Below are 22574 nucleotides of genomic sequence, written 5' to 3' on the forward strand. Positions count from 1 at the left end.
CCCTTGCATGTGACTGTGAGTTGAGTCTGGATCTGTTCATGCCTCTGTCTATCAGAGGTCCAGGATGAAGGGCTTGCAGCAGAGAGAACTGAAATGCATCACGTAGTTTTGAATTTTTGTTCATCACCATGCCGTGCAAAACCAGATATCCAAGTGAACAAGAACACAGGTGCTTCTCTAGCCTTTTCTTGAGCTGGACTCAAAAAATTAACTTGTGTTACACCATCCACCAAAAAATCACCAAGTGGTGATGTGGTGATCTTCCTTAAGTGCTGAACTTCATTTAGACTCAGGTGAATTAGGGTCTCTCAGTACCACTTTTTCTGAATTTCCCCAAACACCCACCCTAATGTCTTCAGACATCATCACTCTTAAGAAAATAAGAGTGAAGGACTGATTGTCCTTCTCCAGAACATCTGATTGTCCTTCTCTAGAACATACACAAAGCACAGTTTACCTAATAACCAGCAATTCTTTCTTGTCTTTAACTGTTGTATATGCCACTGAAACAAGATAACGTCTTTATTTATATTTTTTAACAGTACTGAAATGACCTCATACCTGTTGGTAAAGACGTTCCCAGTAATCTTGAGTCATAAGACGGAACAAGGAGAGAAAGGCCCAGCCAAAAGTATCAAAGCTTGTGTAACCATGGTCAGGATTTTCCCCAGCCTTCAGACATATATATCCCTCAGGGCACGTGCTGCAAAACACGAAATGCAATCTGTGAGATGCATCTTAGATGGCTCCAACATGGAGAAACTGATTTCCAGGGAAACACATCCAATGCTCTTGGTAAAGAGCACAGGTCATCCATGGTAAGCTGTGTAAAACCACAGGAAAGAGGTGATGCTGCTTCACAGTATCCAAGGTCTTGGCAACCTTATTTTTAATTTGAAAGGGTAAACAGGAAAATAAAAACCATAGCACGAGCTGCAATGGCAAATAATCACCCAGCATTTCACAAATTTTGAATAGATTGGAATTAGGTGCTTATATATGATTTCTCTTGGCACTTATTCCTAATTAAGAATCAAAAACCTGGTGTCTCCTGTTCCAGTTGCAGGTAACACTGTGATGGTGAACCTGCTCTTTTGGTTACACAGTCTGACAGTGGCTAGACACCACCAGCCTGTGCTATTGGAGCACCTTCCTGATTGCTTCCTTTGCCTGACCTCACTCGCTCCACAAAAGGATTAAATGTTTAATCTAAGAAACCCAGCCCTTTGTTCTACTCACCACCACAGTCTGGGGTCATGACATTTTTTCTATTTCTGCCAGGAAATGCTTTCCTTGTGTGTCTTGTAGATTACTGTATTAAATGACATGCAGATAGCACAAATTTTGCTGGCCCTCCTTAACCTTTGAGGCTCTTACAAGTAATTTTCTAGTCCCATATGCCAGAAGAGATAAAAAGTGCTCTCAGTGGTACTGTGTAAGCACTGAACTGCATCATCAAGTGAAACACAAGGTAGAAGAGATCCTGGGTTGAGGTGCCAGCCTCTCTCTCAGAACAGATTAGTCAAAAAAACCCCACAGCTCTTGCATATCAGAAGCCACTCTCCAAAAAATAAGGTATGACCCATTAGAAACTGAACACACAGAAATATGCAAAGGCTTTCTTCTGAGTGAATCCTAGGAAGAAAGTAGGAGATCAAGTACCCTGGAGCCGTATGGTATTTGGGAATTTTTTAGGTGAGAACTGTCTAATATCTGGAGAAGCAGATCTCAGCAGAATGTGCAGTTACACCTGCTCTCCCTGTTCTCCTAATCCTTCAGATAGAGATGAACTTGGTACAATTCCCTGCAAAATCCAGCTGCCACTACTGGGGATGGTTGGAACATGAAGGATTTTGTTTAAGCTTCATTTTCTCCCAGAAAAATATCTTAGAGTTTCTCAATCGCTGCTACTTTTTTTACCAAAGCAGAATATTGCCAGAAATTGAAATGCAAAGCAGAAATACAAATAAAACTAACTAATTTTTAAAATTCCTGACAAAAAAAATTGATCCCCGAGAAAGCAGAGTGTGTGTCAGTGTGAAAACCAGTGTTCTTCTTCTTTAAAAATTATAATTTTTATACAGATATAAAATAAATTTTACAGCACAGGAATCTCTATTGCATGTCAAAATAAGAATATGTTTTTGTACAAATCTATGTTGTCTGCCACCACCATTAGACATTCAACAGCACTTTTAGAATCTTAATTTAATATCAGTAGTGAATCACAATTTTTAAAGTAAGTCTGCTTTGAACGTTGATAAAAGGAGTGCTGAAGCATTGCAAAATGTGTGCAGATCCTTGTTTACAGTGGTTTTCAGACACAGCAATAAAAAATAAACAGCTGATGTTTAGTAAATTAAATGTTACACACAAGTGGGGGTATAATAAGTGATTCTGTCACCTTGGGTAGAGCCAAGTTAGCTTATACCAGTTGAGAATTCAGATAATAAAAATTATGTCTCACAAAGAAAAATATTCACTCCTATTTTTTTTCCCCGCCAGTCTAGAAATGCCTCCTTCTAGATCTTTCCTAGTTTGAAAGAGATCTTTCTTTTTTTTTTTCCTAATAAGAGCCACATTTTAATAAAAAATACAGTAACATTACTGAGTTAGAAGATAATAAAATGCAGAAATCTTGTATTGCCCCCTTCCCCAAATATGCAGATGCACACTGAATGTCTCTTGTATACCCAGGTCCTTTTGTGAGGAAGATTTTTTCACTAAACCTCCTCTCTCCCAAAGGCAGCATCTGCTGTCACTCTGCTGTAGAGATGTGAGGTCTCTGCCTGTGATCTGCTGCAGCAAAGAGCATTCATTGCCTGTGATGTGCCACTCAGCTGCTCAGGAGCTCTGAGAAATGGATTCTCCAGGCTCCTGAGAAGGAAATTCCCTTTGCTGGCTCTAAGACATCGTGTCTACACAAGGCATGACCATTTCTGTAAGGCTGATTATTCCTGCCATGAGAAAATGACTTCACTCCCACATTGGGTTTGGTTGGAAACTTCATGATCATGCCCAAAGGTGCAGAGCCCTTTCCTTAATCTCTCCCTAAAGAGAAATTCCGAGTGGCTCCATTGATCTGGTCTCATTGTTCTTATTTTAACGTTATTATTAATGGCTAAAACAACCCAATGCAGCTGAGAGAAACTTTGCTGGTGGTTCCTTTAATGGTGGACTTCACCCTACGCAGGGCAGTCATTTGGAAATCAGGCTTCTTCTAGAAGAAGTTACCTAAAATCTTAGGCAAAATGGAAATTTTGCCATTAATATAAATTATTGAGAAGGGTGAGATTTTCCTCTGAATCTCAATTAGTAGAGAGAATTTCCTCTTAATCTCTTCACCGTTTTGAGCAAAAGCCTGGGAGAAAGGGGATTTAGGAGCATTGGGTTGAATTTTCATAGGAATTTCTGAGCACATATTAAAGGATATAAAGTCAGTCAAGTTCACTGCCAATGTTGCTTTCAAGGGAAACTTGTGATGAGGAAGAATTTTCGAGCAAGTGCTCAAAGCATTTTACTTTGCTTGGAAATCTGTAGGACATAGAGATGTAACCCCTCTGACCGTGAAAGTGAGCAGTAGTACCTCAGAGGAATATTTTCTGTTTATAATACAATTAGTATTATACACATATAATGCAATTTTTTCATTTTTCATTCTGTCCTTATGGGTCATTTCCCACTGTCTGACTCCACAGTGAATGGTTTAACCCCAGCTGGCAGCCAAACCCAGCAGAGCTGCTCGCTCACCCCAGCCCCAGTGGGATGGGGGACAAAATCAGATGAGTAACAGTGAGAAATCTTGTGTGCTGACATAAAGACAGCTTAACAGTGCAGAAATGGAAGAAAATAATAATAATACTAATAATTACAATAATAAAAGAATTCAACTACACAAGTGATGCTCAGTGCAACTGCTCACCCCCTGCTGACCACTGCCCAAGCAGTGTCCCCCAGCCAGCTTTCCCCCACTGTTCATATACTGAGTATATGATCTGGAAAATCCCTCTGGCCACTTGTGCTCAGCTCTCCTGGCTGTGTCCCCTCCCAGCTCCCTCTGCCCCCCAGCCTCCTCACTGGCAGAGCATGAGAAGCTGAGAAGTCTTTCACTTAGTAGAAGCACTTCTTAGCAACAGCTGAAAACATCAGTGTGTTACTAACATCACTCTGATCCTAAATCCAAAATACAGCACTGTAGCAGCCAGGAGGAAGAAAATTAACTCCATCCCAGCTGAAACTTGGAAAACACACTTCTCTAATACTTTCTTCAGCTTTAAGAGCATTCAAACAAGGTGCTACAGCATGAAAAGCATGAACCCCGGCCCAAAAATGTTGTTAATGCTAGCTTACACCCTTATTATGGCAACCAGACCCTTGAGACAGAATTTCCTACTTGTCAGCTCCTTATTCCTACTCACCCTCTTTCGTGGCCAACAGAGAGATAACCCACAGGGTATGGGAACGTGTTAAAAACACTGAGAGGAAAACAAAATGTTGCTTCCCAGAAAAACATCACAGAAATTTAGGTGTAAGGCTCTCACATGAGAATATTATTCTGCAACTGACACGATTTCCTCTGAGGATCTTTTTAAGGAGCCTCAAGATTTTACTGAACCTTCCACCATGTATGGCATTAAGCCTACCCCCTTTGGATTTTTTAGCAAACTCTTCAGCTTCTTTTACCTCTGGGAAGCATTTGAGAGGATTGCACTCTCGTCTGATGCACAGGGATGGGCAACAAAAACAAGCTACATAAATATACCATCCTCCACAGGAGTGTCACAGGATGCTGTTCAATTGATCACAATAAAATTAGTGTCATTGATTCAGAAAAGTTAAAAGCAGCAGCCTACCTACCTATCCATCAGGCTGTAATCACCACAGCAAGCTGGCATTGGTACAGGAAATTAAAGGACATAAGAAACAGCTTTGGTTTAAATAAGACAGGCTGGGAATGCCAGAGAGCTGTAGCTGAGGGGCATAATTACAAAATGCTCTGTCTCAAGAGTTTAATCTAGGCAAGCCAAGCAACCTGCTGATCCAGGCTACAGTGGCCAATAGGGTTGGGCAATGAAGGAAGATTTGTAAAACATCCATGCACTGGATTGTAACATCCAGATCCTGAAAACACAGGGAGGGTTTTCCATGTGCTACCAGGAGTCAACATCAATGACATCTGTGAGGTGAAGGCTGCACTTTCCTTGGGTTTAGGTTACAAAGGGACACTCTGGCTTGCTCACTACAGAAGCAGTGAAGCACATACCACAGACACAGCAAAAATTAAAAATCCAAACCTCTATTTTGGTAAGAGTCCCTTAGTGTTCCTGCTTAGGTCACACCTTAAGCTTAAGAATGCGGAAATCAAGCTGAAAAGTTTGTAGCTGATGTCTTTGACACATGGCTAATTCCTGGGGAATGGAAGTCACCCTGGTGGCTGAAAATGCAACCCCCAAGGTGGGGTTTGAAAGCCTGGCAGCCTTTGAAGGACAGACAATGCCCATGGCCTCCGTGGCTGGTTGATGTGCGCAATAGAGTCTTCCTCAACCTGCCTCATCCTGCTAAAGTCCACAGAGCACAAAAGAGAGGCTTAGATTTCCTTTAGACCACAGATCTGAGTATTTTTCCCTGCACTTTCCATATTTTCTCCTTTCTCTGGACTCTGAGGGAGGAGACAGCAGTCAAACTAGAAGATCATACTGTGGGGAACAAAGATCCTTAGACTAACATTTGCGCTTATGCAAAAAAAATGAAATTGCCCATTCTAAAACAGGAAAATATTTTAAAAAATGAATCTTATAAGAGTAACTGGCCATGTAGGAGAAAGGGGCCAAAAGCCAGCAGCACTTCAGGCAAAGCCATTGATGTCAGTGGGTGCTTGATGTGCTTGAAAGTCACAGGCCTTCCTCTGCTCTTTCTTGTTTTGTAATATTAAAGACTAATCATGGCTAGAGTGTCTGACTTACAATTCCCCACTAATTACCATCTAAAAGCCAAAAATCTGACTTGCAGTGCCATACTTTGTCTTGGATAGGTCTGACCAGGAGCTCCCAGCAGCTCTCACTCCAAGCATCCAAATGGACAGAGACAATATGAAGGACATTTTTAAAAGCAAGGGAAGGGGTGCCAATTGTCTGAAATGACGAAGTGCAAGCAAATTGAACCATACGCTGCGGGGAAATGGAGGAAAAAAAAGTGATGATGACAAAGAAGAGAAGAAATGCTCAGAATAAAGAGCAACATAACCAAGAGTCGAAACTGGAGGAGAAAAGAGAAGGGGGTGCCCATGAGCAGGCTTGCTCACAGGCTCAGAGCACCCACTGACCTGTACATGCTGCTGACTCGAATCCAGGAAAAGTTGGAGCCTCCCCAATGGCTGCTCGCTCAGGCAGAGGGAGAAGCCGTGGGTTCAGCCTATGAGCAGGGAGGGGAAAAACTCCCTCTCCTGTAAGCTGCCTTCCTCAGGCTCCACACTGCAGCCAGGCAAGCAAGATCTTATTTCTTCTGACTCAATCCAGTGGCCAGACACCGGAGCTTCTGTCTAACCCACCAAACAAAATGTAGGGCAATAATTTCACATAATTTATCATCATAAACATAACAGTAGCTTACTGCCTAATGAAGGCTGTAGACTCTAGTAAGTCTGCTCCTCTCATGTGGCTGATGAGCTTATTACAGCTTTGACTAAGAGGTAATATTACCCCTCCTTAAGTATTGAGTGGATTTGGATTTAATCCCTACTGCTGCCGTTTGACCAGAGACATGATCTTACAAACACAACACTGAGCCGTAGGAATGGGGACTGTTATTATTGTTCCTAAACCTGTATAATTCCTCAAGTCATGCCCATGGCCCCTGTAGCACCTTTGAGGTGTCATACTTGCTTCCTGTTTGTTTAACAAACTCAAGCAAGATGTTTTCTCACCATGAGCAGATAATCCTCATTCTCCTGTCACTGTAACCAGCTCAGAGTAAATGGAAAATCTTATGTGATTTACATCAGGATCTTGTTAAATTCATTTAAGGTACACTGCATAGTCTGAAGGTTTGAAACAAATGCACTAGTATTGCTTGATAATCTGGGATGTAATTACGTTTTTAGCTCTAGTAGTTTAAAAAACAGTTATTGCCAAAATACCCTTGCTTTGGTGACATTTGAAGAGGACACATTTGGAAATTGTGTCCCCTTCTTCACTCAAGCAAACTTTACAGGCTCTCCCACCTGTCAGCCCAGCTGTACCACATCAGGCTGCATTTGGTGATGGTAATGCACACAACAATCCCATTAGGCACATGCCAAAGCTCCCAGTATCCCATTTCCTGGAATGGACCCATTCTGCAGCAGGTTAAACACTGGGAGACCATGACCTGCCTGACAAAGCTGGGTAGTCCTGACATGACTTGCAACCAGGGCTTTCTCCTGAACTGAAGATTTTCCTTCTTCTCCAAAAGTTACTTCTTGTTTCTATAGTACTCTGTTCCTTGTAAGCACAAAACAAATTCTTACTGTACATCAAGGGGGAAAATGCAGTTGGATAAACAAAGTGAAAAAGTTCTGTCTGATTAAATGAGGAAAAGTCAAACAGGTGTTGCTGCTGCTCCCCAGGAGTGTCTATGTGCAGCAGCTCCCTCCAACTCATCCACAGACTGCACCTCTGAAATGCCAATCCAAAAGAGCTCTTCTCACCCTATATATCCAGCATCCAGCACAATGTGGCCTGAATCTAGGACTTTCTTATGGAAAATAATTAATAACAAGAGCAACAATAATAACAACACAGATATAAGTTAAGGCAACTTAGAGCTGCAATAGTCCTAATTGCCAGCAGCAGAATAAGTCAGCTGTGTGCACTTTCCTCAGGTGCAGCTCCCCAGTTTCTGGTGCAGCTGGGGCTGTATTGCTGGATGCTGTTGGACATATTCTGGCAGACACACATTTTTCCAGGCTCTCCCCTGCCAAGTTCTGGGTGAGAGCTGCAGTAGCACTGGTGGAAGCACCCGATAGCAGCTCTCCTCCTCAGCACGGAGCATGTTTCTTCTCTACCCTTCAGGGGTGTGATAAGCCTTTACAAGGGGCTTTAAATCACTGCGTGGAGGATGCATAAAGGCAAAGGAATGTTACTACAGCTCAGAGAGATCAAAGTGCTGCATCGCTGCACGTGTAACGAGCGCGCTGACAGGAGGGTGATGTGGAGAAACTGCCACAAAAACACTGCTTTTGGTGCTCATGGAGACTATGCAAACAGGCACCTGATGCAATTTTACATGTGGGTATTAATTACCTTAGTAAAATACCACAACACAGAAGAAATCAAAAGAGTGTTTGTTGTTTGTTTTCTTTTTTTTTTCCTGATAATGCCTTAGAAAGAGTTAGGACTGACACAAAGACTTTAAGGAGCACTACAGCACATGGTCATTCTTTCATCCCTTATATGCAGTGAGCTCGGTGATAGAATTTACCAAACCACAGAGAATCTTGCCCCACAGTGTATGTTATTTTAATGTATCCTTTAAGAAAAATCAAGGTCATAGTAAGAATAAAGGTAGCTAAAGTTTCTATAGCAACAATTACTAGGATGCAGTTGCCAAAGGTGCTTTCTTGTTGTTCCTGAAGTAGATTTACTGGCTGCTTTTTCCTTCCTGTTCACTAGTCTTTTTTGGTAATATCAGTACAGACATGATGCAAATGTACTTTCATTGTCAGGATGATTTTGTAGACTATTCCTGCTCATGAGCTGAATACACAGGACTTATCATGTGTAAGGGGAAAAAAATTAAACAGTCTGATCCAAAGGGGGCACAACTGACTTTAAACATGTACACTTTTCTGAAAAGCTAGCTCCTTGTTGTAAATGCAAATGAAAAAGTGAAAAGAAAGAATTTAAGTTTCTCTTTTGTGTCTGTTTGTTTACTGTGTACATTGACAGCATCTTTCTCTTTCTCCTAATGGACAAATTTCCTTGCTGTTTCTATTGCTCAACAAAACCTTCAGGCAGGAGGGGAAATAAAAACAGCAGCCTAAACACAGCAGACAAACATCCCTGTGAAATTACAGCAGGATGAAAGTGAAAATGCTTTGGAGCTGAAATGTACCTTCCTTTCTCACAGACAGATAATTCCACGCTGCTGCAGCCCCCATAAAAGTCTTTACTCTGTGGGGAAGCAGGGGACTCTGCAGTGCTGGTCACCTCACCAGAGTGAGTGGTTAAATGTCACCAAGAAGGGACAAGCTGGAATTGCATGGGAGGATTGGTGTGGCCTGACAGGGATGTGCTCCACACTGGGAATCTGCTGTGGTGGTGGTGTGCTCCAGCAGGATGCCTCCTTGGATCAGAAGGTGGGACCAGGAGGGCAGACATATAGGATGTGAGAGAGATAAAAAATATATATAAAGAGATATATTGAAAAAAATATAAAGATATATACGAGAGAAATATGAAATATATATATATATTTATAGGAAGTATGTGGTGGTGCCTACTGTTACCTGCTGCTCTGCAGCTTTCACAAATCTTGCTCCACTTGATGCCAGGACTAGATTTCACTAAGGAAAGAGCAGTTTCCACCTTCTGCTCCCATCTAAGATCGCCCAAATATTTAACCATTTTACTGGGTCTTTACTGCACCTCCCTTGAGGCTGAAACAAGGTGTTCAGCATTAGATAATATATATACTGGGGATTAAATTGAAAAGCAAATTTATACAATTTGTAATCCTTTTTTTAAAATCAGACTATCTGGGCTTCCTCCATTTATTTTAAACAAATAAAATAGAAGATGCTGAAATTGCAAAGAGAAACAATTTCTTTACATCCCAGTGCAGCAACATCCAAAAGAACTACTAAATTTAACCTCCAAATGCATCTAAAAACATCAACAACTGCAAATGCACTGCCTTTTTTTTTTTTTTGTTAAGAGAGCCTTACTGTTAGCACTGCTCCCAGTCTGACCAATATCTGACACACAGAGCAAAGCATTTTTCTATCAGTGTAGTCTTCTGAATGTGCTTGCTGTGAAACACCAAGCAGGTGTCACTTTGAGCCAAAGAATATCTTTCATCACACACATTTGATTTTCTCTTTTCTCCAGAAGTTACTTCTTGTTTCTATTGTACTCTGTTCCTTCTAAGCACAAAACAAATTCTTGCAGTACATCAAGGGGGAAGATGCAGTCAGATAAACAAAATGAAAAGCAACAAAAAAGTTCTGTTTTATTAAAGGAAGAAAAGTCAGATTTCAGGGTTCAAGAAGGTTTCTGAGGCATCACATGGGAAACCCCACAGACAGAGTTGCCCTTGTGCACCTAAGAAATTTGCCATCTCCCTGACCTACCTCCCTGATTCCTACCACGTCTCTGCAGCATGGTTTTTAAAGTAGATTCTTGAAGTTCCTTGAGCATATCTCGAAATGCAAATAAATGGGTTTTTTTCCTGCCTCTCTGCCAGGTCAAGTACTAGAGACATGTTTGCTGCAGCTGAGTGACATACATCTATTCAAATCCCTTCTGAACTGGAATCAATATTACCTAGATCCATTAGCTCCTGCTTTATTGGCAGCTTGGGTGCTTGTTCAGAAAACAGTCCCTCCTAGTAATGTAATAAAGCCCCCACCTTGGAGATAATTAGATTGCCTGTGATATAGAATCCACTGATGATCATTTCCCTGCTGATTTTGGCTTGCTACTCCAGCTCAGGTTGCAGTCTCCATCACTACATGCTCTTACATTAGACCACTTGAGTCTCATCACCTAACAATTGCCATAGCAGATTTATTTGGATTTTTTTTTAACTCTTCCATAATAACAGCAACCAGACAAACCTCAGAGTGTCATTAACATGCTTTTAAAAATGCACTGAAATGGTTTTTTCAATTACCTCAAGATTTAATATCCTGGCCACAACACAGATATCCCTCACTCTAACAACAAATCCTTCCAGGAGAGAACACATGACACCGCCCTTCCCTGAATTTCCTTTGGGTCCTCAGTGTGTCCCAGAGGCTGATGAATTCAAACTGTGAGCAAAAGCATGTTCCACAAATGCTGTGAACACTCAGACACGACCTTGCCAGCTCTCTTTCCTTACCACACCTTCCTGATGCCTTGATGGGGTCCCAATCCAAGCGTCCTCACTTGTCATGAATTTCATTACTAATAAATGAGGGAACCACAGCCTCATGCATCTACTTCCTCTGAAGTCCCCTCTCTTGCTCCTGTGGTGGAACCTGCCCCAGAAGGTCCCGAGCATGCAGATTTTGGTTTTACTGTTGACCACTCTTGCTCTTGCCTTCAATCATTGAAGGGTGAGAGAAAACAAATCTACTCCTTAGATACGTCAGCCTGTAAATGATGCTCTCCCTGCCCCGACAGGTGAGAATACACGACTTTGCACATCCCCTGGGGCCTGAGGATCATTTTCTAATTATCTTCATGCCTTTAAACAACAGCAGTGGATGACTAGCAGCAACTCTGTGCAATGTATAGCAGATGAGAAAACACTTGCTAATTCTGAGCTAAAAACCCCAGCGTAAGTAGGAATATCTATTACCCATTTTTAGGCGTTTAAACTCAAACCTTACCCAGTGGTATTAAAAACTTAACTAAAACAGCAAAAGGCTGAAGAAAGAAACGAGGCATAAAGGGAAAGTTGGTTTCCCTTGGTGTCACAAACACTGACAGTTTTGATGTATTTATCAAAACAAGTACAAGAACACTCAGTTTGGAGGTGTAATTTTTGTCCTCTTATACTCAAGAGCTGCAAGTTCTCCCCTGGCTATTTCAGGCTATAACTGTCTTGTGGGCATAGTGCCTCCTTCAGGGGTTTTCTCCAATCATGGCTTTTTGCTGACACGCTGCAATTTATTAACTTTTACAGGAAGGAAAGAGGGTGGGTTTGCTCATTTACCTTGCTACAAACTAACCCTTCAATACACATAGGCTGCCAATATATAAATACTCCACGGATATTGGACTGGTATTTAACTTCCCACCAGCTGAACAATTCCAAAGCAGTAGCAATCAACTCCTTCAGCATTGCCCATGAGCAGCCATGGCTCAGGTCATCAGCGAGAACAGTGAATATTCCATGGCACACAACATATTGTTGCTGTGCAGAGCACTTTTTTTTCCCAATATTGGTTTTCAAAGGCTGAGGTTCTCCAGCACAATGGAGATTGCCAGATCCTGGGATTCCCGGGAAACATCCCAATAGTCTTGGAGTTCTGCCTGAGCCTGGATAAACACAATGTATTACAATCAACAAAGGCCTTAATTAATGGATGCTGACATTGTACCTCCCGAGGAACAAACAAAGGGGAAAGCATGGCCCTCTGCCCAAGGATCTTGGAGTCTAACTCAGGCTGGCAACACGGATCAGACACACCAGGCCTGCAGAGGGAAGGCTGACACTGAGCTTTTCCTTTGTCTCATGTCAATACAGATACAGGCAGTGGCAGCAGAAAGCAAAACAACCCTCCCTGGGACCTGAGGGCCTTTCTTGCCTTTTTGTCCACAAGTAAGTTCAGATTTTATCTTCCCTTCATCTCCCTGCACACACATGCCTTGTTTTTTCCTCATTAAATTCATCCTAAATCCTAAAAAGAAACTTTTTTTTTTTTTTTTTTTTTTTTTTTTTTTTTTGCGGTCTTCCACATTTGGTTCTACCAGTTCAGAACATCTTCCTTCAGAATTAGATCATCTCACCTCCTCCCTTGGCCTAAGACACCCACCTCCCTGGTTCAAATATTCTCACATATTTTGCTTGGAAGCTCCTCTGCCTCACTACTCCAAGGTATTTTCCACCTCTTCCTACAACTCCTAACAGCCTGCAATCTTTGCATGACTGATAATTTCCTCTGACCACAGAAGATCCCATCTCTTTCCATTCTGTCTGAACTCTTCCACTTCCATCAAGATCATGAGAAGCTGTCAAATAAAATCACACGCTCTGACAGTGCACTTGGACCCTGGGGATGGGATGAAGGAGGAACCATTGGCATCTACAGACGGCAGGGATATGAACAAAGTCCTTTATGCAGAGGATATTAGTACTCCCCTGGATTGCTTCACTGTCTATACAACAAGAAATGAAATACATATAGTCTATAAGCAAATCAAGTGCAAATGTAGATCACAATTCAACCCTGAGTACCTTCCCACTTCCAAAACATGCTATTTTTGGGACATTTGTTGATTTGTTTACTTTCCTTTGCCAAAAGCCAGGAATTCATCATCAGTTTAAATCCCTCCAGGTGTTCTGTTTCATTTCCATTAAAATACTCTCCACTCAGCCAAAATTTTACTTAGTTTTCACTGTTTTTTACTGAGAAATTCAAATGTATTGAAAAAGAACTGTAATAAGTTCCCTAAAGAGTTTAAACCTGAGGAAGTGACACATAGAAACTTCTCCTCCCTGCAGTTGAGAAAATTTTATTACTATGCACAATATTGTCATTATCCTCTCTACTATTATGCCTAGACCCAAGGAAGTTGAAATAGCCACTTCATGCTGGTGAAAAGTGGACAGAACTAGAGGAAAATGCAGTAATAATAATAATAATAATAAAGGCAACAAAACCAGACCAGAATTGAAGATATTTTTAAAGCACTTACCCAGCATCAGTGCTGTTGCCACACAGTAACACATCTTCTGTACCGTTTTTTATGAAATAGTTCACTGCAACAGAAATAGAGAAATGGCTTCTTAATAAACACATTCTGGGAATGATATCATTCAAAAATATCATCCACCAACCAGCATATTCAATTGGGACAGCAACTGAGAGATGAATGGCAGGCTTTTGCTTTGTTTTGCTAATTTTAACTTCTATAAATTGGAAAAATAATTTTTTTTTTCAAATCTCTGCAAGCACTTCCTGTTTGTATTCCAAATCTGACCTGTTGAATAAGGTGAACACTGTGGGAAATGTTTTTAGGAAGTTCTATTCAGCATGTCTCTCTGTTCAAACCAAGAACATTGTTACTAAATTCTGTAAATGTAATGAAACCAAACCATATGCTAGCCTGTAACTTTTAGTCTCTACACTGATGAGACACATATTAATTGAAGTTTGTGGCAGAAATTACTGACTCATAGGTTAAAAACGTAACCAGATATAACTCAGAATGTAATAATATTAACAAAGCAGCCCACTCCCTCAGTCTGGTGGCTTCTGCTCAGCATGGGAAACACACAGTATAAAGCAAAAGAAACAAAAATGCACCCTGTTAAAGATCAAACAAACAAGGAAGTATTCACAAAGACAAATATTTATCACTGTCGTCATCTGTAATGGCAATGGAGAGAGACAGAATCTTCTCAAGGGAGCCTCAGAAGAGCAAGCTAAATTTAAGTGCTGTGGATCATTCCCAGGTCGACTATCAATAAGGCTTAAGGAAATTAGCATCTCCAGGCTAATAAGAGACTTTGCATACACACTTCGTCTCTCCCCAGCCAACCAAGTCTAACATGCAGAGTAACAGAACAGGAGGACAATTTCTTCTCAAAAGGATAAGCAAAATCAATGTTCCGGAGGGAGCGTGGAGAAAAGATGTTATAAGGAGCATTTCTAAAACCTGGATGGTGGCAGGGAAGAACACATAAAAGCATTGCTCTAGAAACATAAAAACTGCAAAACAGAGGTGTGCAGGTCACTGAGGAGGGGTAAATAATCTGGTGTGCTTTGCTGCAGCAGAGAGGACGTGATCCCCTCTTGGCCAAGAGATGATGGTGGCAGCCTTGCCTGGTAAGGCTTTGTGAGCAGAGGGGCCTCTGCAGATGCTGCTCACAAGAGGTTCCCCATTCCAGGCTAACCCTCTGTTGTGAAATGTTTTAAAAATCAAGAGTGACAGCTTATCCAGGCGGGCTATGCAGAGAATGCTCAGTGGCTCAACCACTGAACAGATGTGCTGTGGCTTTCTCAGTAAGCTGCGAGCAGTGGAAAAGCCCTGCTCTGCTGGATGCCAAGAGGGAATTACTGCCCAGGAGCTTGTGGTTACAGGGGCACGTGATGGTGTTCACAAGTTATCAGAGCACAGATCCTGCTCAGATTGGATGCTTTTCCACTTTGTCTTCCACTTGGTCACATGGGCTTCCTACAGAAACACCTTGTGTGACAGCAGCACTCGGGATTGGGTATGGTTGAGGATTGGTGGTCAATCACCACAAAACAGGGAAAGATGCCACATCTGCATCACTTTTCACCCTCCAGTTCTGCCAGGCAAGGACTTGCACTTTTCTTAGGACAGGTGACATCTTATTTGGGATGCACAGAGTCAGTGACACACACACCAGACCACTTTCTCTCTGAGCTAGATTGTCTTTAAGGTCCTATCCAACACAAACCATTCTATGATTCCAGGTTTGACTGAAATTCTGGAGCACAGTGTTGGTTGAAAACCAGAACAACACCTCCTGGTCAGCCAAATCAGAAGATAAGAACAGAGTCTGAGCACAAGATTAAGGAGGACAAGGTTTCTCTGAGTGAACAAGAAATCTGAAATCTTGACAGCAGACAAAATACTGTTGTCTGCTGCTGACTTAACATTTCTAAAACAAGCAGCAAGGCAGGTGCCAAAGAGCCCCATGAGATGCAGGCTGAAGGACTGGTGTGTAGGTGCTGCTGGGAGGGCACTCCTTCACCATGGGGTCTGTGCAAGGGAGTGCCACAGCCGCTGTGCCAAACCTCGGGCGGAGGAAGAGGCGAGCTCCCGATTCCCCACTGATAAATGAAAAGGGGGATTAGAGCTTTACACCCAAGGAGACAAATTGCTGCATTATCAAAAATGTGCACAACAATCAATCTTCGCTTCAAAGCCGGTTGGTTTGGGTTTCAATCAAGCCTGCTGGGCAATCAGAGAGCTGCAAGAAGCAAACAGGCGTCACTCTTGCTTTAAAGAATGAACACCCTTGGCACCACATTGACCCATGGCCTCAGCTTCCCATCAGTTAACTCTAACGTGGGCAAAGAACTAGGAACTCCTTCTTCATGCAGAGCAGGATTTTCTCTCTGAAAACTGCTCAAACTGAGCAATGCCGCATGAAAACAGAGTAATTTTTCATTGCCTTGGAAGATTGCAATTAATTTTTGTTTTGTTTTTCACTGAAAAATATCAGCTTGTGAGTAGGGAAAAAATAGGAAAACAAATATGGAAAATAAAACCGAAAACCTCTATTTTAGGTGCTTACTTTTTGAGGTTTTTTCTTAATTTTTTTAGTAAAATTAAGCCAAAACCATTACATTTGTAGCACCAGTGTGTGTGTACATAAACTTTATGCAATGTGCCATCCTTTCCAAAGGTAATGCTAATTTCCTTTTTTTTTTAACCAGCTTTACTAAAATGTTGGTGTCACAGTCATAGGGTACATGTTGTTTTTTTGGAATTTTTCTACAGGAATTTCCAGAGTAAGGTAACTACCTGGTCATATTGAAAGAAGTAAAAATGGTCTGAATAACAAGGTTTTTTTCAAGTCCATGTTCTGCCTCCTACACTTCTCAAAGCAAATAACAGTGGCCATAATTTTAAAGTCACTATATGCAAGTGGGTAAAACCACAAATTTTCCATGTCTATTCTTGCAATATCTTCCTCCCAGAGTCAGTTCCTCATCATTTTGTCTGTTTCATTCTACACTTTTTCTGATTTCTCAATATCTTTCTGCATTGCTCCCTCCCACATACAGTGATTCTAACAGAGTTAACCTTCACAATGTCTCCACTTTTCAAATTAACAAGGAGGGAAAAAAAAATCAAGCTTCTTAAAAAAAAAAATTATTTCAATTAAAAATATGCTCCAGCTTGTGCTTTCCACACCTTTATCACACAACTGAGCAGAAAGCCAGTTGGGTACATAGACTGCAGAGTAGAAACCTTCCTCATTTCTGTGTGAAGGAAAGGAAATTTTTCTCATTCAGAAAACTGAAAAAGGTTTGGAGTCAGCTTGGAAAAAACAGCTTCTGCCTCCAGTTTCTGCTCCTCTTTTGAAGGCCCGCCTGAAATGTTATTTTGACTCAACTTACAACAAATTAATTCCAATTAAACCACCACAACAACTCTATATATTATCACACTTGCATAAAGAGCAACATTCAAATATCATTAGTCACTGCCCAGAGAACAGTCCTCTGGCTGACTTTCTAACAAAAACTTCAGAGAGGTGTTTGTTATCTCAGACTATTTATTGCAGCCACACGGGCACTCACTGCTTGGAGACTTTCTCCCTGCTCTGGGGCTGGCACAGAGCACTGACAGCCACCCAACGTCCCCATTCCAAATTTAAAATGCAGTTCAGAAAGCTCCATCTCCTTACGGCTGTGATACGTGGCATGGAGAGGAAATAGACAACACCCCCTCCTCACCCTTTTGCCCGCTGGCGCAAACGCGCTTTGCCTCCTGGTAATACACGATAATTAAAACGAATCCTCGCTGCACTTGCTGTGTGCACACTGTGTCACACACGGCGAAGCCTCTAATAAATGAAATTGAGTTTGAAGATGAAAAACATGCCTCACGAAAGCCATGGAACAGGCTGTATTAAGGGTGTTATTAGGAGAGAATGCTTGGGGAAAAAATGGAACTGCTGGTTAGTTCTTGCCAGCTAAAAGGGGTCGTAAATAATTATAATAATCAGTTACTCTCCTGTTGCTCAGCCCCTGACAGGAGATCTGGGTCTCTTTTGCTGTCCCCTGGCATTTGCTGCTGCTGACCCTTCTGCTGAGTTTCAGAGGCTCTTGGGTGCTCTCTTGTCCTTGCTTCCCCTCCTCCCTCTTTCCCTGGGAAATCTCTTCCAGCCCAGCTCTCTGATGCCTCCACACCACATTTGGAAGGACATTTCCAAAACTTCAGTTCAAAAAGGAACAGAAGGACTTATGGTCAAGATGGTCGGGTGGGTAGAGGGAGCAGAGATCAAGGGGACAACTTTATGTACAGCACTGGCAACTGCACGACTTCGTGGTAAACACAAAGAATTTTGTGGAATTCTGGGCATGAGTTGTCCTGCAGGAGATATGGAGGGGCTGGGAGGAGGTTGTAGAAAATCATACAACCAGGTGGTGGGAGGAAAGTGGTCTCCTTCCGTTTGAGTCTCTCTAGTAGGCTCCTGTTAGTGCTTCTCCCCACTCTGCAGACAAGTCAAAGAAACAATTTCCCTGCCAGGCTCAGCAGTCGCCACAGCACAGAAAATGTCTCCAATTTTGATAGTACAGCTTTTTCCCCGTTTGTGAAAAAGCCACTAAAAATATCAATCAAGCCCTCTTGAGCTAGATGGCTCCCGTGCACTAGGAAGAGGCTCTGAAAGCCTCAGAGATCCACAGTACCTGGTTTGTGCTGCTCACATGGTCTGAGGGAACAAAAAGCACATCAGGAGAGGAGGAAAAGCACATCAGGAGCTTTTGGAGGTGTGCACTAGGGGAGAGCAGAGAATTTAGATGCTTTCAAATTGGCTTGGGGACCTTGCCAAGCCCAGGAGCATCCCCAGGAAGACAAGACAGGAGACAATGACTAGCAATAAACACACATGTTGGCTTTTAAACATCTTCAGATAACCTCCTTCAATGCCTCTGTGCCTCACCAGTCACTCAGACCCCCACTCTTAGGGCCGTAGGGTGCATAGCATGTAACTAAAAGCACATTTAGTACCACTTGTTTAGACACATGCTCCACCATGAATAGGCAGCAAAGTGCTAAGTGTGCTCTCTGGAAGTTTTGTAGACGTTTTGTGTTTTGTGGAATTTTTTCATATGTTTCGCACAAAAGAATTAAAATCAAAAGCTGCTACAAAGATCAAATGCATTTGTGATTACAGACAGATGATAGAAAATAGAAAAAAAACCCAACTTCTGCATTTATTGTGATAAAGAAAACAAACAAATTGGATCAAAAATGGCTGGGAGACAGAAAACATAGGTTAAGATGAAAAGTCAGCATGCAGGATCTCTGTGGGCTAACAAAGGGCTGTACCCTCACTTCTTTGTTACATTTATAAGTACAAGGGAAAGAGAAGGTGAGCAGAGAGGTAACAACATCTTCTATACACTGTATTTTCCAGGTAAATAAAGTCTGAGGCATGGACTGAATGAGGAACACTAGAGATACCTACTCCACTAAAAAAAGGAGTGGAGAAATGCAAACTAGAATATTAAGCTGTCAGAAAGTGAAGTAAAGCAGAGAAGGAGAAAGTCTCACCTATTCATAATCTTGTCAGTCCTTAAATTTCCTGTGTAAGTTCAGATAAGAGAGATGGATTCTTATTTTGGTAGGGTTTTTATGTCAACACTTTTATGCAACAGGAAGCTGTGATCAGAGTAAAGTGTAATATTGGCATACAGGAGGGCAAGGATGGAGCAATATGGACAAGGGGATCAAGTGCAGCCTCAGCCAATTTGCAGATGACACCAAGCTGGGTGGGAGTGCTGATCTCCTGGAGGGCAGGAAAGGCTTCTCACTCTACAACTCCCTGACAGGAGTGAGTTGCCAGGTCAGGGTCAATCTTCTCCCAGGGAAAAAGTGATGATAAGACTGGGAGAAATGACCTCAGGTTGCATTTGAGGAGGTTTGGATTGGATATTAGGAAATATTTCCTCATGGGAAGGGTTATCAGGCCAGGGAGGTGGTGGAGTCACCACCCCTGCAGGTGTTTAAAAGATGTGTGAATGTGACACCTGGGGACTTATTGGTTTATTGGTGGACTTGGCAGTGCTGGGGTAATGGTTGGTCTTGACAATCTCAAGAAATACCACTTTGAATGCTTTCAATAGGGTACCTGCCAGACTGGAAAGTATTGAGAAGTAATGAGAATGACTAGGAAAATTTAGGAAGAGCAGCAATTGAAAAAATGGGCATCTTTTATCCTAGGAAAAAAGGTGACTATCACAGTAAAAAATAGCATGTATTCTGGAAAAAGAGAACAGGGAGCTTTGTGTGCTCCTAGTGACAAGAACATGATAACAATGCTTTTTGCCTTAAGAAAATGGAAGGGGGGAAAAGAAAAGAAGAATTTTCAAAACTAAAGGAAATATTTTTCACTGTATTTCCCATTTGAACTGCTGAAGTTGCTGCTGCAGGCTGCCCCTGTGGACAAAACATTCAAAGAAAGATTTGTTGCCCGTGTAGATAAGGATATCCTGAGTTACAACAGTCATTGTTAATAGAAAATGAGAAAAATATCTATACTTTGAGCTCTATTAATCATTTTCTGGAGCAAATGGGACTGTTCAGTGGCACAGAGAGATGCTGCTCTAGGTATGCCAAGGCCAGATTGAGCCAGGGAATTCCCATATTTTATCTCTACCTCACCTGGAGGAGTTCAGCACTGATGGAAATTATCAGGAGAAAATATATCTTTACTTATTCCTTAAAAGCAGTGCAATAAGAGCAAGCAGCAATGCAAGCTTTTCTCTGCTCACGGTGCACCTGGGCTGAGTGCTCAGAGGTAAGGCAGAAGATGCTCTTGCCTTTGCAATGCACTTTATCACTGAACCTGGAGCATGGAGCAGTCCATGGACAGACCTTAATGGGCACATAGACAGTCCTTGTAAATGCACATCACTGCTCAAGCCAGGTGGTGTTTTAATTCTGTAGTTTATGAACAATTTGAAGGTGCAGGGAAACTGAAAATGTTTCGTCTGAATTCTCCACGGCAGATCTTTCCTCAAGTAGATCTCTCCTTTCTATGAGCAGTGATGAGAACAAAAGGTGTAACTGAGGTAGAAATCCTCCTGATTCACAAAATATTTCAAATATTCACAATACAAAATCATCTTTCACCACAAGGCTGAAAAAAATCTTACTGGATGGTCAGGAAGAGACTGTATTGGATTCAGCATTATCAATTCCTATGTTTTTCTGATCCTTGCACTTCTGATGGGGTTTTCTTTTTCTATTTAGCTTAAAAAATTAAAGTGCACAGGTACAATACCCATGTTAATAACACATCAGAGCATTAAGTTTTGAGCATTGATGAAGCTATTTATCAAAAGACCCACAGTGCTTGAACAAAGCCACAATATTTACAGTTAATGTCAATAGATTCCATGCTGACAAGCACCATCTGAAAGCCCAGAGAGGTTCCTTGTTTTAATTACTGGTTCATTCACAATCATATATAATAAAACACCTATTCCAGTCCCAGCTTGATTTATTGCTTCTCTCTTTCCTCCCACCTCCATAATTATTCATCAAACACTCGCTGTCTTCTATTACCACCTCAGACAACGCCTCAAACACTTCAGCTCTCCCCAAACTGGCTACATTTATTATCTGACTTGGACAAAATTCTTTTATCTACAATTCCCATACGGATTCAGAGTATCTGTTCATAGAGCTCCATTTCAGTGGTTTTGGAAACAAAAATGATTCCATCAGGCAGAGATAACAATCAGGAACAGAGCTTAGAGAAGATACCCACAGCCTCATCTACATGCAGATGTACATTGCTATATATTCACACATCTATGCCTCAGCATCTGTTCCACACAAGCCTTTGATCCCTTCTCAAGTGCCCAATAGCATGACGTGGATGGGTATTCCCAAAACTTCACATACTCCATACATCTTCCTAAATATAGAACCTGAAGGAACCCTAAGTCTTCTGGGTCTAACTGGAGGTGAAAAAAAATATATATATTAATCTTAATCTGGATTTTTTTCTTTTAAAAGTTGTTTTGTTTTTTCCCCCAGATCACTGCTAACCACACAATTTGACTCCAGAAGAAGGGAAAAATCACTGCCATGAAATGAATGCCAGAAACTACTCTAGAAGAAAAAAAATAACAACCCTGAAATACCTGTTTTCAGCTATAAAAATAGTAGCTGATTCTTCCCACTAAAAGGCTCATAAAGCTTGAACATTCATTTATTTTACTTGTTAATTTTTTTTTAATGTCAATTGCTTGAACAAGACTATCTAACGGAAATTACAGGGTTGCTCTTTTTTACCTTAAAAGATTCTGATTTTGAGAGGAAAACATATATAGAACAATTTGAAAACAAGAGTCTTTCAGAGTGTCTTAAGATATTTAGTGTAAAGTAAAAGAAAATGCTGGGGTTCAAGACTATCATTCCATAAGTGACTTTATATAATTTAATTATAGTTTTAAGGTTCTTCTTTAAAGCATTTTTTCTTATGCTTTTAGCCCTTACATTAAACCCTGCTCAACAAAAGGACTCAGATTTCTACTTACTGACTAGTCAATAATCCATTTTCATAATGGAATACATAAATGACATTAAAGATTCTAAAATCACGAGCTACATGAACCAACTACACCCAGCCCATTGGTACTTCTCTAAGCCAGTGACATATCTGACATCCTATAGCTTTTAATCTGTTCTAAAGCGCACGTTCATGAAGCTTCACTTCATCAAAAACATCTTTAATTTAAACACCACAACCCAAGACAGGCTTTCAAGACTGTTATTTGGAGCTGCTTTCCTAGAAATCTTTACAAGTATTGAAATTAGGCTTACCGTTTTTTAGTTGGTATTTCTAAACTATTAACTCTCCTAATGATAACCAACAGCACAATTACTTTGATATTGATATATTGATCTCATAATTTTCATAATGCTGTGGATGTAAACTATCAT

General features: G+C 41.3%; 1 protein-coding gene across 14 annotated transcripts in view; it reads right to left on the bottom strand.

The window, feature by feature from the left end:
- Positions 1-22574, bottom strand: part of SCN5A (sodium voltage-gated channel alpha subunit 5) — a 210881-nt gene that overhangs the window by 119139 nt on the left and 69168 nt on the right. For all 14 annotated transcript variants that reach the window (XR_010994034.1, XM_068175239.1, XM_068175279.1 and 11 more), the window contains 2 exons: positions 13605-13668; positions 562-703 (listed from right to left, as the gene is read on the bottom strand). Coding sequence is in view for 13 of the 14 variants with exons in the window: in XM_068175239.1 (XP_068031340.1) it covers positions 562-703; positions 13605-13668 (206 nt within the window). In the remaining variant the exon portion in view is untranslated. The remainder of the gene's footprint in view (positions 1-561; positions 704-13604; positions 13669-22574) is intronic.

This window comes from Anomalospiza imberbis, chromosome 1 (genome assembly GCF_031753505.1).
Source record: "Anomalospiza imberbis isolate Cuckoo-Finch-1a 21T00152 chromosome 1, ASM3175350v1, whole genome shotgun sequence".
NCBI classification, from domain to species: domain Eukaryota; kingdom Metazoa; phylum Chordata; class Aves; order Passeriformes; family Viduidae; genus Anomalospiza; species Anomalospiza imberbis.